Here is an 18,025-nt window from a genome sequence, read left to right on the forward strand (position 1 = left end):
ACAAGCCAAGATATCATTCTTATTATGAATCAGTCGAGCAATATCGGGGGAATTAACGGTCCTCGTAATATTTTATGCATTTTAAGGTACTTGAAGGGGCATTATGTTTGTAATTACAAAGTGGGCGGCATTGATATGATTATTCTCTACTTTTTATTTGGACTTGAAATTTAAAAAAAAAATGTATCGCAGTGATCATAACATTATGATTGTGGTAAATACAACGATTATACCACGTGACAATAAACTAATATGGTAATTGATCTAAATCCAGTTGTAAAACTATTTTTAGTTAAAGTTACTGATTACTTTTGGACACTCCAACTCTTACAACATTGTTTTTGTTAATATGTAGGGCCTACACAGAGCAAAACTGTCGATCGATGTGAAATGATGCTCGGTTGACGCTGTGGTTGATTTAATAAGATGAAGAATGGTTATGTATTTACGCACACAATGGTAATAAATAAGAGCGTACACTCGTTACGGCACAAACCTTTCAGCTACGTAATAGCCAATAATTTCTATACCGGTACTCAACAACCTTCGTTTTTACATGAAAGCATACTGCAAATACTACTTCTAATTTAGAGTGCCATGAATACGTAACTTCGGATTACTTTCAGTATAGTTCCGTGTTTTTCTTGCTGCCTTCCCCTCCTGTTACAGCGCCCCACGACTCAATGATTGACTTCTCGCTAAATCATTTCCGTCAGTGATTGGACGTTTGGAAAATGGTCGTTATTGGAATCTAATGGGTGCTGAATGCCATCAGCGCTTGAAGCTATCAAATATCAAAGTACTAGGAATCCGAGTGCTTAGAGCGATTAAGCAAAGGAAAACTTCACAAGTATGTTTGAACGTTGCAAGGAATTCCCAATACATATATTTCATAATTTCCTGGTTTCAGGGAAATCATATATTCTTATCTCAGATCATGTACTGGGACTATCAATTTTCAACATTAAATACAAGTAGGAAAACTCAATGGTGATAGTATTAATGATCTTTTTTCTTCTTCTTTTTTGAAAACTAAGATGCAATTCGTCTCTGAATACATGTATATCCAAAACAAATCGTTAAAGATTTATTCGTATGCGTGATTTTCCGTGAATACAGCTGTTTCACACTCTATAGACATTCTATCATAAAGGGCATGTAAATTTGACTTAGTCTTTGAGTATTTGAAGTACACGCTGGATGATAGCTTCAAAATTACTTCTGAACTTTCTGTATAACACCCAACTCTGCAAGCAAAGCTGATAAACGTGAAGACATAGATATTTAGACTGTGTCTTTTTCTAAATAGTTTCTATATATCTTTGTCTTTCCATCATTCTTTTTTTCTCTCTCTCTCTCTCCATCTCTCTCTCTCTCACCACGTCTCTCTCTCTCTCTCTCTCTCTTTAAAAACGAAACAAACTCGCCAGCTCAAAATTGTCCACCTTCTTCTCCTTCTTCTTCCTCTCTTGCCCCTCCTTCTCTCCCTTTCTTCCTTTCTCTCTCTCTCTCTTTCTTATATCTCCCAATGCGTTCCTCCATTCTTCTCATTAATATAAGCCGTATTATATCTTTATATAGCTTATATTTTTGGTACATTTCATGACGTACATTGTTAACACGGCTTTCTTTTTTTTCATTTTTTTTTCATTTATATTTTATCGTTTCTATTTTGTACTTTTTGAAATTATTTGTTTCAGTTTCCTCGGCTAAACAGCAATAAAAGTGTGTTAAGCATTTTGTACTTGTCATATCAACACATCAGTACCTTTGCAATATTTCAAGTCAAGCTGTATAATGTTGCATGAAATGCTATTTGTATATTTTGTTTATCTCTGCACACATTATATTGTGTTTCTATTTACATAAACTTCTTGTGTGACTGAGAAAAAATCTTGCACATTTTTGTTGCGTTTCTTTGAATTGCTTTATTGCGAATATCGTTGTGTTGTTTGTGTCCAAGTTAATTCATGTCATATTGTTGTTGTTGTTTTTTTCTTTACCGTGATTCTATTGCGGTGGCTGCTTTCTGTTATGTTTCATTTCCACGCAATAACGAAAAATTGGAGCAATTGCACATTTATCAACCGCAAGTAACCGCAACTTTCTAAAATTTGATGAAATTACATAAGCCGTGCAGCAGCATACGACAAGAAATAGATTTGGGCTGGTTTTCTTTTTTTTTCCGGAATGGCAATATTCATTGTGAGTATCACAATATACACGCTGTGATTTGCGTTAAGGTCACTTTTTGAATGCAACCTGTTTGGTCTCTTTGTTTATTCTAGTGTCCATCGGGGCGATTATCGGCATTGCGCTGGCCTGCATCTTCTTCGTGTCCATGGCAGCCTTTATCTTTCATCACCTCGGTGTCTTTAGAGCTAGCAATTGTTTGCGGAAGGTTGGGAGTGATGAGATGCCGATTTTGGGTAAGTCCTCGATCTGCCAATCCAAGCTAATCCACTGACACAGAACAATACAATCAGATCGAATAGTCTTCGAATTTACTGAAATAAAGGAATTAACAGCATTAAACAATAGTCTTTATTAGAATATAAACATTCAACAACCGAAGGTATACACAAACACTGAGAACAAGAACACGAACACGCACACACGCACTCACACCCACGCACATACCCAACCAATAGATTCTTTGTTATATACTCACGTATATGTCTGTAATTCTAAATCATATTATACTGTATGTATGAAAGTTGCTTAAAATTTTGAAGGTGCACCTCCGTGAAGGAAAGGTGGAGCCCGAAAGTGAGAACATTTCAAATATCTTCTCTTTCAAATCCAGAGGTGGGATAAAAAAAAAATCATATCACTTTTACTCTCAGAGTAAAACAAACAAACAAAAAACAAACAAACAAATAAACAAACTAACAGACAAACAGACAAACAAACAGACAGACAAGTTTGTAACGACGGTGGCAGTGGCAGCGCAATTTTTTTTTGGCCCCAATGTAATGCCACAAGGATTCAGAGCACGTTCTCCACATTAAAAAGTGGAACACTCTCGTTACATTGGGTGCAGATATAACTATAGAGGATGAAGTCATTGATTCCATGGTAATGCCAACGGTGAGCCCATTGATCATGTTATTCGCTCTCCCATTACTGAATATATCATGCATTCAGCATGTTCAGAGTTGCTAGGAACCATCCCTGATAGAGGTAAAACTTGAGGAGTTATTCGAATGTCGCTTGTTGTCCGCATTTTGGGCCTTAAATGAGCCGGGATTTCCGCTCTGAGGGCTAGAATCCTGTGATATTTTGTCAGTAACCGACTGGTATAGAATATATTATCTTTTACGATATTTTAAGTTATTTCTTTTCTGAGTAGACGCCCTTACAGAGGGAAAATGATGCGTCTTATTGTTTCTTAGTCCCCCTTCAGACGGTAATAGGGACAATTCAGTTCATGACATATTATCTTAACACAATCTAAACATTAACGTGATGGTGATTTCAAGGATTAGTTATGCAGTGTTTATGAATTTGAACTGTTTGTAATCAAGAATTACTTTCATAACTATATTAAAAAGAAATCAGAAGTTTTTGATCATTCAGAACTGAGTTTGCATTAACATTAACTATTTCTTGTTGATCAATGACACTTCTTCCTAATTTGAAAATTGAAAGAATATCAAGAACACAAGTCGGTTTCAAGAGTTTTACATCTCAATAAGACAAGAAAAAGATACCAGGTCATAATCGTGCTAGCGGCGATGTCGATTTTGCCGAGTCTTGGACATGCGTGCGCTTGTTTGTTGCAGTTCCGGTTTATGCTTCCTGATATACTTCATAATTATCAATATCTCTTTCACAGAACGTTTTCTTTTTATTAGCTATGGGTGAAGAGACATTTCAGTAACTTTTCGTCTTTCCCCAACCCAAGCATGTTTCGCCAAATCAATCTTTAATGGGACACCGTCAATGATATGACCTTATCGATCCATAAAATCAACGAAGCGAAGTCGATCGTCTTTACGTTGAGTAGGCGAGCATATTGCCACAGTGGCTGATATCGTGGCATCTCACTGTGAGTAGATAAACGTGAAAGAGGGTTGTTTTCTTTAAAGCTCTCTCTTGGTGAGATAGATCTTTGGTCTATAAGATTTCGCAAAATCGTGACAAAGAATATGCAGCTATATAGGATCTTTGATTATATATTATGTTTTTATCAGGAGTGTGTTTTGGCATTCCTTTAATTCACAATAAATGTACCAAGTGGGTGTGTCGTTATCGCCCATAATGATTTGTCGATAACATAAATGGCGTCCTCATTGTGTCTGTCAGAAAAAGAATGATATTCCTTGATTCCTGTGATCTTACATGCCTCAAAACAATGTGTCAATTTTGGCACGTATAATGACATCCGATGGGGCTATGAAGGGTTTAACACAGCGGCATTGTACAATCAAGTGAGGCAGATAAAGGATGTGTGGATCTCTCGGATGTGGAAACGGTTGTGGAGTATCTACTCGATATGAATGATATACAGCTACAAGCTCAAATATATAGCTCTAAAAATATCCTGAAATCAAAATTGGCCACTCGGTCTGTCTGTCCGTCGAGTGCTCGGAGACAAATATACAGCATTTGTCTTCTTTTGCCAACAGTAGCTGTATGAGAGAGAGAGAGAGACGATGATGATAACTTGGCGGTCTCGGCGGGGGATGTTGATTGGCGCACTTCACCATCTCGTACCTTTGTCCCGGAGGGCGCACGTACCACAGTACCCACACACGTCTTTATTTATTCATTTATTTATCTGTTCTCATTTTTTTTTTTTTTTTACACCCGAGTAAGAGATGCTTCTTCTAACGTTTCTCTAGGGTAAGGGGACATAATGTCGCCATGACGTGGTGTTTTCAGCGTGCGTGTGTGTGTGTTTGTTTGTTTGTTTGTTTTGTTAGTATGTGTTTTTTTCTTGTCACTAACATGCTGTTGTACTGCGAAATGAGATGTAGCAGACGTTTTATCACTGCTCAGAAATCGAATAACCGTAAATGCTCAAAGGTAATATGTACATAAGTGTTCAGAGATAATGATAATGATGATAGTAATAATGCAAATGATAATGATGATGATAGTAATGATATCAATAATAATCATAACAACCTTAATCCTGATAGTGATAACAACAAGGATTTTTGATCAGCTGTCAATGATTGCCCAACGAGAACTTGCTTGAACGATGATGCTATTGTCTTCATACAGTTTAGGATGTAGATATATGTGGGTTTTCTTTTTATGGGTTGAGAGAGTTATTCGTAGACCAATTAAATGTTCGAAAAGTGACTTATAATAGGAATGATTTACCATATAGAGAGTCAATGCTGTAAAATGACGCAAAATTCAATGATGCGCCTTTCGTCTATACGTACATCGACCCCTTGATGTTGATGCTGTTGGTATGAGTTTGAAGGCGCTTTAAATTCAATGACGTGATAATATTTGCGTGACATGCCCCTCCATATCGCGAAATGCTTCTTGGACGAACGGATTTCATATTCCTATAAATGGTGGATGAGCAATACAACAACTTTTGTATCACCATGTTCCTTTAATAAGAATGGTCCTTTTGCGACCTCATCACTCTACTGCGAAAAAAAAATATGCATAAGATTTAGAACGACCATATATTTCATAAGCCTATAAATAAGATATAAGGCATATCAATGATTATGATTACTATAGTTGCTGCATTTGAGTAGGTGATAATGATAATTCGACTCAGACATAAACACCCGCAAACACTCGCGGAGTCCATGCAATCAAAGTAAATAATTTGCATACAAAAATCTGCTTTCAAACAAACACTTCAATAAGATTTGCACAAGTTAGAAGTTCAAATCCTAACATAACATAATTCATTGTACACGCATGGAACATCCGCAAATATATATTTTCCTGATTTGCTAAAATAATGACTACCTCGCCATTGGACTAGACTTGTTTAAATGAAAACAGCCTTCCTGATCTGAGTCAAAACAGCGATATGAAAAACAAGCATTACCTTGTACACACATACGTCAACACATGCACAAGAGTGCACATTGGTCAATACACCCACACTCACAATGATACACACATTATGTGGAGATGAGTATACGATGGGTGAAATGCGATTGTGTCGCAATGAATAAGTGACTGCCCCAAGTGAGCATTTATATGATTTAATATTTGATACAAAGCCCTCTTGTACTCCAAGACAAGGCATAGGGCCCTACATGTACGTGATCTCTGCCACATAGATGTTTAGATTCCCTTCTCGGTAAAAGAAAATAAAAAGTGTGTGCGTGCGTGCGTGCGTGCGTGTGTGTGTGCGTGTGTGTGCGGGGGGTTAGGGTACTGCATTGATTTGAAACAACTGATAACGAATTTGTCACTACATCACACACACACACACACACACACACACACACACACACACACACACACACACACACACACACACACACACACACACACACAGTAATGCTTTTGCTCTCCTTCACGGTTAAGATGTGTACTCCCTCTGAACGTGTTCAAGACAGAACAAAAACATTTCATATTTGAAATATCGCTCAACGTCAGTTGAGAATGATAAGGGCGTTAAGTGACCACAAAACCCATAGTGTTCGAGACAACTTAAAGCCCTTCTCATTCTCCACAGACGTATTATCTTAACTTCTTTTTGAGGGGGCTGCTCCCTCCCTTAATCTAATTATCATTATTCAGATAATTGAGAAGTGATGCAAATAATTAAAAACATACGTGACTGGTACACGGTTAGTGCTTTAGAATTCACCAATAATTTTCTGGACGCAAAGAAAAAGTAGTCGTACATGTACGTCCTTTTTTTCTTTTTTTTTTTAAGGTTTTGAGTCTGAATCAGAGCATTTATTAAAGATATGTAACGGAATTCTTATTCTTACGTTATTGAAACAAAATACCTAAAAAGGGCAAGATAATATAAGTAGAGAATTATGACGAAATATTTCAAAGTCTCAGCGCAAAAAAAAAAAAAAATGAAAATGCCTGTCCTTGCTTTTAAATATGGTATAAATGAAAAATAAAGAAATATATGCTTTAATAAATGCTCAGATCTTCTTCCAATGTCGGACAAAAGATATCTTACAATTTACGTTGTAATAAGCTTCGAGAGAAAGGTTAATGAATTATGAGCTCAGTTTGCCGCCAAAATAAACCAGGCCTGATCTCAACTTTACCCTTTTAGCACAACTATCAATAATATCTTTTTTTTTTTTTTTTTTTTTTTTTAAGATTCTGGAGTGAAGAAAGAAAAAAAATCACAAATGTCAGTTCATGAGCGTTGGCGCTGAAGTCGGGTACTATTAATCTGCTCTTGGCTCTGGTATAAAGATAAACACAGTTATAATATCTTCCTGCGATTATGATAACAGAATCCAACTTCATTGTCGAGACGTCACAGTCTGGGGCCTGTCCCTTTTCTGTAAACCTTCCTATAATCTTGGTCACGTGATCATAATTATGGCTACATTCCATGGGCAAAGATCCACAATTTAGCAGGTTTTTTTTTTCTTTTCTTCTCCTACTTCAACTTCAATGCACGCTCTAAGGTCAGTGTTTACATCACTTTTCAATAAACCTTTCGATTTTGTGATCCCAAATTAGGCTGAATGAAGAATCGGCGGATGACGTCATTCCATGGTTGCCGTGCTCAAAACATCCTTTTGTCACAAGGGCATACCTATTATGGCGATAAGGGGAGTCAATTAGTGGATCTGTGACAGTGTGTAATGATGCAAAAATTACAGCGTATAAAACCCAATGAACAGCTCCATTTTTTTTCGTTAAGCAACTGTGCAGACTCTCCGCACATGCAAACGTCCATATGCACTGCATATCACGGCAACAGTTTCATGTTGTTAATATCGCATAATTTAGATGCATGGTCTTGCGAGTTGATGGTATTTTCATTGTGCAACGTTAATAATTCAACAGTGTTTCACTACGTACTGAAGTCAGACGTCATTAAGAGAGAAATTAATGAAAACATGCAGATGCTACCAGCAATTACAGCAAGAAATGACGGGCCTACCATTTCATTTGATCTTTTTTCTCGAAAAAAAAAAATTATTTGATGTATTCATTCTCTGTATATGACATTGTTTTGCAGTTCCATACATTGTTTTGCAGTTCCATTAATTTGCACCAATATCTTAAAACAATTTGTATTTATATGTGGTACTAATCACTCTGCTTATTTTGTACAATTTCAATCGTTCTTATTGCACATTCTATACATCTATAAATTCATTCATTTAATTTCCTTTTATCTATAATATAATTACGAATGCCAACAATACGCAAAAAGCTTGACTCAATGCAATAAACAAAATAAAATGGGGTGAGAAAGGGCGGGGGGGGGGGGGGTGATAGAAACCTCCTGATACTGTAGTCTCCACACACACATTCATATTTACATAAATTTAGATTACGGTAATGTGTTCACGTATAGTATGACTCAACAGTATTGCTCTCGTCAAACAAACGTTATATTGAAATTACATGGAAAAAACGACAACAAAAAATCAGAAAACAAAAGTAATAACAACAACAACAACAACTACAAAAACAACCAGAAAAAAAAAAAACACCCAAACAAACACACAAATAAACCTCCAAAAAGAAAGAAAATAAAGATTTCGCCGGCATGTTTAGTGCAGTCTTACCGCCCATAATAGAATTGCGATAGGATGTTGATACTTTTCTTTGTGACGCAGACATACTGCCCTCGTTGGCTGTTTTTCGTCATGCGAAATGGTGATAATTATTCAACACCGTTTACTATAAGTTTTCGCCATGCGTCTCTCCAATGTGAAACTGCTCGTAGCATTGTAATTGTATAAGACCGTGTCGCTTGTTTTGACACTGCCTCCATATCCGATGTCGAGCTCTGAGTTTAAAGTGCATTCTTCTTTATTTTCAAATTTTATTGTTCGGCTGTTTGTGTTATTCAATCATGGGATAAAATGTGCTCGAACAGCAGGCCAGGTAAGGTTGTTTTCCTCAAATGCTAAGACTATAATGTTACAATAACAAAAGAAAAAATGAACAGATCAATTAAATCAAATTAACGAAAAAAAAAACCAAGAATAGCGTAATAACATTTATTACAAAATTATAACAGAAAATGAAATATAAAAGAAATCAGGAAAAATTAATGTGCCCTTAGATTTCGCAGAACACAGAACGCCAAACGTTACAAAAGAACGTAAACCCAACGACGCGTACATACAGGAAGGCGGAAATCTCCCTCCCTTGTTACATACAAGCAATTGCACTTAGGCTTTTGCACTAGAATCAAAGCCATGAATTACATGATCTACTGTTCTTTCAAAAGCGTTTACATTTTTTTATTACTCTAAAGTTTGACTTTAGGAAACAGATTTAGAACTTAAATTCAAACAAACAGAAAGATGAAACGTTTCGTCAAAACATGCCTTGGAACTTGTACCTACTTTTATGCCAGAATGATGTAAGCAGCAACCACTTTTTTTTCCCTATGAAAATTGGGTAATATGATGTAGCCATTGGTTCATAACTGTCCCGTGGCTTTGTTTGAAATCACGTGTCGTTTTATTTTATCAGGCAACTTTACACATTTTGTCATTACTGTTGACTCTGACAACAAATAATGCAAGGGAAATGATCTATTCTTTTCACCTTCGCCAAAAGTAAAAGACATTACTAGCGAACGTTTGTATAAACGCCAATACGAGATCAACTTACGACGTGTGACTTCATTATCGTTCTAATGTATTGCTATTTGATGGTGACCAGGATTACTGTTTCTTGCATACACCTGACACTATTAAGTTTTCATAACCTTGCTGTTTTTTTTTTAGTTCAATTTTTGTAAAAATTTCTACTGTCACGTTTGTTGAAACTTTTCTTTTTCCACTGGAATCAACTTAAACTTGAAGCAGAGTTTTATTTCAAAGGCCAAGCTACCAACAAATTGTTAAAATCCGAATCTACAAAGAGGAAGCACAAAAAAGATGGCTGAAATGGTATCCTTTGGGCGTTTCCACGCTTTTTGTTTTGTTTTGTTTGTTTGTTTGTTTTTTGCCACTGCCAACCTGTTTTTCCGTATGCGATCTAATGATACCCTCGTCCGTGCTCGGGTCACCCACGTTGTAATTGCTGTTAGCTAATGGACACGAGAGACGGTGCGCCATAATGCAAAATGGAAGAAAGTAGGCTGGGTGATCATGATTACGTGCATTACCCGACAATACTCTGACCTTCTCTTCACTACAGGCAGTCCTATTGAATATGTACGCTTTGTATTCGTGGCTGCTCCAGCGAGCAAACAACAGCACAATTACGCCAGTCCATCAGTCAATATTTTGCTTCGTTTGTATTTTATCAAATAATGTTTCATTTTGGGCAAGGAATGTGGTATTTGATAGAGTAAAAAAATTCACAGGTAGAAACATCAATATTCACAGAGAGCGATTTGACGAATAGGACTTGAGGCGTTTTATAGGAGCGTTCGCGTTTGTACAATACTGGGAATCTCAGGATAATCCACAACGGCAGCACGTAATTGTATTCATAGCATGTCCCATATTCTCAGCGTCCCTCTGGAATGTGGGAATAGCAGTCAACACCTTAAAGGTGCACTCTACGATTTGGTCGACGGAATGAGCGATTAGAGTATACATTCTTACAAGATACCCTCCTTGTAAAGAGGAATTTCCAATCACGGCAGCAACAATATTGCTTTGTGTATATAACATGTTGTATGATGCACGTACTTGCTCGTACCGCGGAGGGAAATAACGACGTGTATATTTCATACCTCAAGAGAAATACACCATATTCGATGTATCCGTTGAAAGCCCGTGCGTGCTTTATTTTCACTGCCGTGTTCACTGTATCTATTCTTTATTGCGGTATTTCATCGACTGAACTTAAATAAAAGTGTTTATAACAAGATGTCCTGTAAGAAAGAGAGAAAGAAAGACAGAGAGGGAGAGAGAGAGAGAGGGCAAAGGTAATTCTTCCACTCGAGTGCTTGAAAGAGTAGCCTTACTCAAGAGGGGTATACTTCAATCTGTATATTCAAGTTCAAGTTGTTTTATTTCATCTCCTACAAATTGAGTATACAATGAAATGGTTGGGTAAACAAAATAATGTCATGAAATCGGTACAACAATGTAATGAACATAATACATGTAATAACGACACACATTTTCTTTAATGATTTTTTCATTTCTTCCTTTATTGGACATCTTTCGTTGCGGCATTATAACCCACCTGCCGCCAAATGCCAGGGAATAACGTGCAGGCTCATATGTATACACACAAGTATACTAAAATACAGTGCACTCCCGTTATAACGAACGCAGTTATAACGGAACTCTCGTTACTACAAAGTAAAAATTCAGGTCCCTGAATTATTGTTTATCATTATATCTTTATATACATTTAGATATAACGAAAGAAAACTGTCGGTCCCAGTGACCTTGTTATAAGAGGAGTTGTCTGTATAATAACTTTGCGTGTATGAGAGCCTGCACTTTCAGCTATATGCGTCAGAGTTTGGACAACACCTTCGATGGTTTCACAGTGCCATTGGTAGCGAGCCAGTTGTCCGATGGTACGCAAGACCACCCCTTAGCGTCAGTTCTTAAGGATGTCCTCCGTTTCATTTCGCTAACTATTCCGCACCCATAAGGTAAAGGTGGCAATACAATAAAGTGGCAACGTTATTGTCATTTCAAGACCGAGAGAAGCATGATATGCATAATACAATGTTCTTCTGGTAAGAGCTAACAGCAGCTCCAGCCAATGACGCAGGAGCTCTATGATTCTATCATCTTGGCATGCTTGTAGCATCTTGGCATGTTATAAAAGATGATAGATGACGCTGGATAATAATGGGAAACCTTTGAAAGTCAATGTCTCCTCGGGGAACTGGCTCTGGAGTGCCTGACATCTTCAGGAGACGTGGTATTGTTACGAATGGGCGAGTCAGTGACAAAACAGGTTATTTCACACAGGTGCACTGGGACTGTGGAATCGTTACTGGTATATATCAGATAATAAAGCATTATCATTTGAGGTCACAACCCCCGACGTCGTTTTTCCTCTCCTTTCCCTTTCTTCCTTCTCTCAAGCCCCCCCCCCTCACAAACACACATGAGCGCGCGCACACACACATACACGCACTCACGCACAGACCTACTTGCTATCTCTGTCAATTTCCTTGAAGTTAGTCCCAAGTGAGAAAAAAAAATTTACGGTTCTTAATTAGCTTCAGGTCGTTACTTATCTGTGGCTTAAGAGAGAATAGCTAGCCGTAAGTACGTAGTTTACACAGCATCCCACTCTTTTTTTTTCCCCAAAAGACGTTGCATACAACAAAACTTCGATGGGAGATTAAAAAAAAAATCACATGTTATTTATTCAACGAAAAGGCGATTCATAGTTTACTAACAATATTAAATATCAATGCGGGGTCGAGTGTCGATAGCTTTTATATTTCCCCAACATTTGTCAGCTCTTTTTACCCGCCTTTTCTCTGTATATACCACTTGCCTTCTTTGAAGTCAAGCAACACTAACATGCCTTGACATACTCAAGGCTTATCACTAGCTTGTTGACAATGGTTGACAATGAAAAAATAAAGGACAATGAGTTGTGTAGTGATTAATTACACTCGCTGAATTTTTGTGCTATTGAGAACTAATTCACAATTTCTTATCGGAGGTTGACTGAAAGTTACTGGCTATGTTGTCATTATGTTACTTCTGTTCTACTTCTTCCTAAGTATATGACAACGTTTGACTTATTTTCTAACTTTACGATAAACATTGCGATTTGCATCCTGTTTTAAAATCTCAAATAGCATTGCATTATTTCCAGCTTAAAGGCATATTTTACCATTTGCAGATGAAACAAAAACCCAGCATTAGTGCTTTGAAATAGTCCTAAAATGTGAGTTAGGGATAGAAATAGCCAATGCAAAAAGTTGAACCAGTATAATCCATGTTAAGGAATGTTAAATATACAAAATGTGAACAACAGTTATAATAAAAATGTTTTCAGACTAAACCGTCTACAGTTACGGTTTAATGAGAAAAATAGTGACATCTCCTTATATTTTAGGCTTTATTGCAAAAATCTTATATGGTAGAATGTTTTGTGATACAACTGACCTTCACATATGTATCAAAAGTAATATCTTGAACATTTTTAAATCTTTGCCCCCAAAGGAAACCAGGACTTTTAATAGTCTCCAAACGAATGGTGTTTTTGTCATGTAATCATTGCAGGTAGCCAGTGTGTCATGTCTAGTGCAGATTGCTCGACGAGTTGAGTCAATACAAGTTGTATTTCGGAGCTCCGGTTCTCATAAGCTGTCGGTTAGTATCCTCGACGTAATCTTGTACATTAGTATTCTAACGCTTGTCATGTATCCGCATAATTGACGAAATTGATTCAACTGATTTAATCTACCGTCCAATACATATTCATTAGCGGTTACCTCACTCAGCCTACTCAAAGAATAGGAGGAGCTCATATTATAGCTCCGCTCGGCGCGGCTGTGTGTATGTATGTCGTTTTAATAAAACACGGCATGGCTAGTCGCTGATCGTTTGCCTGTAAATGGGCGCGAAATCTAATCATGTGGGTTATTTCGAGCGCGATGTCAGGCATAATTTGAAGTGGCCACGTGATCTGTGACGTACGGACTCTATTTCTTATGGATTCAGCTGGCTGAAAGCTTGTCCTCCTGCTGCCTTTATAAGAAGATTGATTAGTCGATTAACGTGTCGAACTCTACGATGAATTCGCTATGGAGTACTTCTTTCCGACCGCTGGATATAGTATGCCTTCCTGTCCATTTCACCTCTCAAAATTTTACCACTAACAACATTTTGTTCCGAGCAACCTCATAAGCCTACTTCTAAACTTATTGTTCTGTTTTCAATACTTTCACTCTTGATAAAACCAAAGACATAGATATGTGTGTACAAATCGAATGAAATGATATCATGTGAAAAAAACAAACCTCTCAAACTGTCAATTTTTACCATGTATCTGACTTCGTATGTCGGTTCGTCTGTTTGCAAAATGTGTATTTTTCTTTTTCTGTGCAGTGTCGCCTTTTGGCGACTCATTCGTCGTAAGAATTTAAGGTGTTTATGTAGTTTTAGTACTTGTATAACCTTTGTTGGAATCAGATCAAAGCCAATGTTAAGTTTTTGATATAAAATAGTGTCTTTATGGAAGATCTAAAGTCTGTTATTGTGAAATTGTCCAACTCTAATCTTTCAAACCTTGCTGCGAAGCATAAGAGTGCCAACACGGGATGTGATGGGCTTGTAGTACTGGGGATTACCCGTCGGATGACGATTTCGTGACGGCAAGGAAAATGTAAGATTCTGATGAAGTTTCTTACCCTTTCATACCTTCTTTCTCGATTTTAAGGTAAAAGCAGTCTTCAGCGTTTAATTTACAACGGTTTTTTCCCCGATGTTTACCTAGACTTTGAAGTGATGCTAGTCAATTCTAGAGAGAAAGAGAGGGGCGGAGGAGGAGGAATGTTATGTTTAATTATTTTGCTATTCTCTTGTCTATTTAGTAGATCCACAAGCTACATACACGTAGTAATATGAAAATCATATGGCCTTTTACCCACAGTTGCTTGTGTAGCGGTCGTACTGTTCCTCCCCACAGGGCCATGCCATTAGTAATCACTTCAGCGTTGCCAGGTACCTATTTTCACACCTCGGACAAGAGGGGCATGATGGGAAAAGCGTAATGTCCAAGGAGGCAAGAACCGGACATGGTTCACCCTGTCAGTGCAGGACGATATAATCCCTACACTCCGTGAAATGTTTTCGAAATCAGAGATATATTTACTTGTAATAGTATAAAGCATGCAGTGTCTGTTTAATGAATCATTATGTTGTCTCATTCTCTGGGGATTTCCAAATAGCATATCCTTGTAATGATAATATGTTGACATCAATGCTTGACAATATGAAGACAAAGATGCAAAGTAAATGTATAGGGTGTTCACCTTTCATACCTGTCATAGTAATCATGAGTCCTATCGTGTGCTTCATTTTTTATGGGGGGATTATCTTTTGAATATATTTCAACTCTATCGAGCAAAAACAAACGGTCTGAAGTAGATCGACGATTGAAGAGTACTTAGAGTCTAAAGCTTGAGGTTGGTTACTATATGGCTATCTCATGAGTTCAATCTCTCTCTATCTCTTTCTGGTGCTTTCTCTTGAACTTTCAAACTTGATCTCTGCGATGATTGTGTTTGGTGAGGTACACAAGGCTCACCGAATTACGCCAGCTATAATTCCATTGGTCTGGTTGTGTGGTAAGTGGAGCGAGCAACTCATGTCAATAGTAATTGGACGTAACATTGAGGCAGTCACGTGTAGCATACACCCCCCCCCCCCCTCAAAATGTAAGGTTGATTACCTTTAGTACGGAAACCCGGTCGGGCAAATGAACATCATGGAAAGAGATACAATAACACACACGCACAAACACTAATAGAAAAAAAAACCACACACAAATACACACACATGCACACGCAATACTCATATAGCTCACAAACACTCAAAACACCCAACACAAATATATTGTATGATTTTTTATATGTTACGTTTTCATTTATTAGTAGTTGATTTGTACTCTGTCCTTGTTTACTTTTACATATTCTTCCATTGACCGAGAACTAGTTAAAGTAAAAATTTCATTACAAGTTTAATCGAATAGTTAGACTTAAAGACACACCAAGACTTTTGTTTCTTCTCCAACAGTGCTAACTGTGATTATACAACTTCCAAAAATGTTCTATTCTAATTGGCTCTAATCGGGTCACATGACATTCATTGGGCTGCATTAATAACATAACATTGGAGTGCATAAACGAACTTTACCGATTGAAAGTGGCACAATATTTCCCTTAAAAAAATAATCATAAAAGGTGTACACAATGATTACTTACATTGTATGCCTGCAAGTATAGTCCATTAAAGGTGTAAACTACATCTCCTGCACTCAGAATGATTGCATCAATTCAAGTGCCAATGACCGGGCGTGGAGCGCTCATCTATCTCTATATTTATATTTATACTGTACTCTATACTGCTGCACTGTGTGTGATACTATATAGGACTACCGGGCGTGTAGAGCTCAAATATTACGTTGTGCTGTGCTGCACTGATATGAAACTTTATCGTTAGCTGTGATTTTTTTTCCCCCAAGGCGTGAGCGTGAAGATTTAGGAATACAATTCAATTATTTATGCACTGTTTGTTTGCTTTCTTAGGGGGTAGCTCAGTAGGGAGGGAGAAGTTGTATAAGACAAAATAACGCACGTTTGCTCTTGCATCCGTGGGTGGAAATAATGCGCTCTGTGCTCGACCAGGATAAACCGCGCTCTGTCCTGCGGACCTCGGTGCGGTATATATCCAGGGGCTCTTCTAGCGCGTCGTGCATTATTTGGCCTTACTGAATGCATTCGTTATACCGTGCAATATTTGTAAACTATTTGTAAACATGAACAGATGCGACCTCCTCTAGTGCCGTCGAAATCATTATTCATTCCTATCCCTTTATTCATATTGCACTACATAGCATTGATCCTACTTTTACTGATAGCTACTTCTATGAAAGCGTCTAATACTGCCAGAACTTCAGTGAATATTAATCAGCATACATGAGACGTACATTATTATGACGTTTCTTCCACCTCCCTGCTTCCACGAAACATCATGCCAGTAAGGAATGTCAGTGTCATCGGCACTGTGCTGAAGTAGCTGCTGGATCTATGGGAGTGTATGTACTCACAGAAGAATGGTTGCCAACGCACATTGTAATGGTAACAATCTGTCAGTTATCTTCATGTGATGTGAACATAGCACTTGAGTGGCTATTGGATGAATGAAATGATACACGCTTGACAGGCTAGAGCCACAAATTCCTAAGAATTCATTGAATTGCTACGCATTTCTAAGAGGACAATGTCAAATGTTTGTTTAGTGCTCAATGTATGTTATCTTGGAGATTTTAGTTCAAAAAGACAAAGAAAGAAACCTTTAATTTAATTTCTGGTCATCCCATTCTGGTTGCGATAGCTTGCCCTGATATATCTACGTCATTCTTTGCTTTCCTGTAATTCCAGGCGAGCTGTTGTTTACTTCCGCAACAAGTTTGATGACTACCAAACAATCGCCCTAAAAGCACAAACTAAATAAGTGAAAATGTGTTGGTGAGAATTTGACTTTACTCTTTTTTCATACAACCCCAGCGCCTGTTTACAATTATGCCACGTGAAGCTTTAACCTCGCTCTTTGCCAAGGCGTCTTGAACGTGAGCCAAGTTAGACGATAATGATGTTTGCGTTCAAGCAGGCGATTCAGATTGGGCCGCCTACCCGCCCACCTCACTCCAACTTGCTGAGACGTTCTTAAGGTCAGCCTCCAGGCAGTACACGGATTGATCGATCAAACGGGGAGAGGATTAAAGGTCCCGTCAAACCGAATCCGGTTCCGGTCGCGAAACGGGTTCTGTGGTCCGGACCGTATTAAAACGCTCCCAAAGCGATCGCATAAAAACCGTTCCGGTTACCTTTCCGGTTGCGATGGCACGGTGCGTGTTTGATGTGAACAGTCGCATTAGTAGTGCAAGAGACTGATTTCTTTCAACTCTGCTAAAAGATTCGATGAACAGATGGTTGTATAAGTTTTAACGTACATGTTGTACAGGGTGTTGTATATAAAAACGACTTTACGCACACACACACACACACACACACACACGCACACACACGCACCTACAAACAACCATCTACTTGCGTCAGTATGAATGTTATTGACGCCTGTGACTCATCGCTACGAAATGAATTGTCATAACTACGCATCGAACTCTGCTCTCGTTCAGAGGAAAATGCCTTTTTTTTTTCTAAGCAAACCAATTCATTTGCATTAATATTTCC

The 18,025-nt window shown here is 37.8% G+C and overlaps 1 protein-coding gene across 1 annotated transcript in view; it reads left to right on the forward strand.

Annotated features, from left to right (window-relative positions):
* The window catches only part of LOC140236977 (uncharacterized), a 76,348-nt gene that overhangs the window by 19,870 nt on the left and 38,453 nt on the right, over positions 1 to 18,025 (forward strand). Inside the window, exon 2 of the mRNA XM_072316930.1 lies at positions 2,289 to 2,429. Within this exon, the coding sequence (XP_072173031.1) occupies positions 2,289 to 2,429 (141 nt within the window). The remainder of the gene's footprint in view (positions 1 to 2,288; positions 2,430 to 18,025) is intronic.

This window comes from Diadema setosum, chromosome 1 (genome assembly GCF_964275005.1).
Source record: "Diadema setosum chromosome 1, eeDiaSeto1, whole genome shotgun sequence".
NCBI lineage: Eukaryota > Metazoa > Echinodermata > Echinoidea > Diadematoida > Diadematidae > Diadema > Diadema setosum.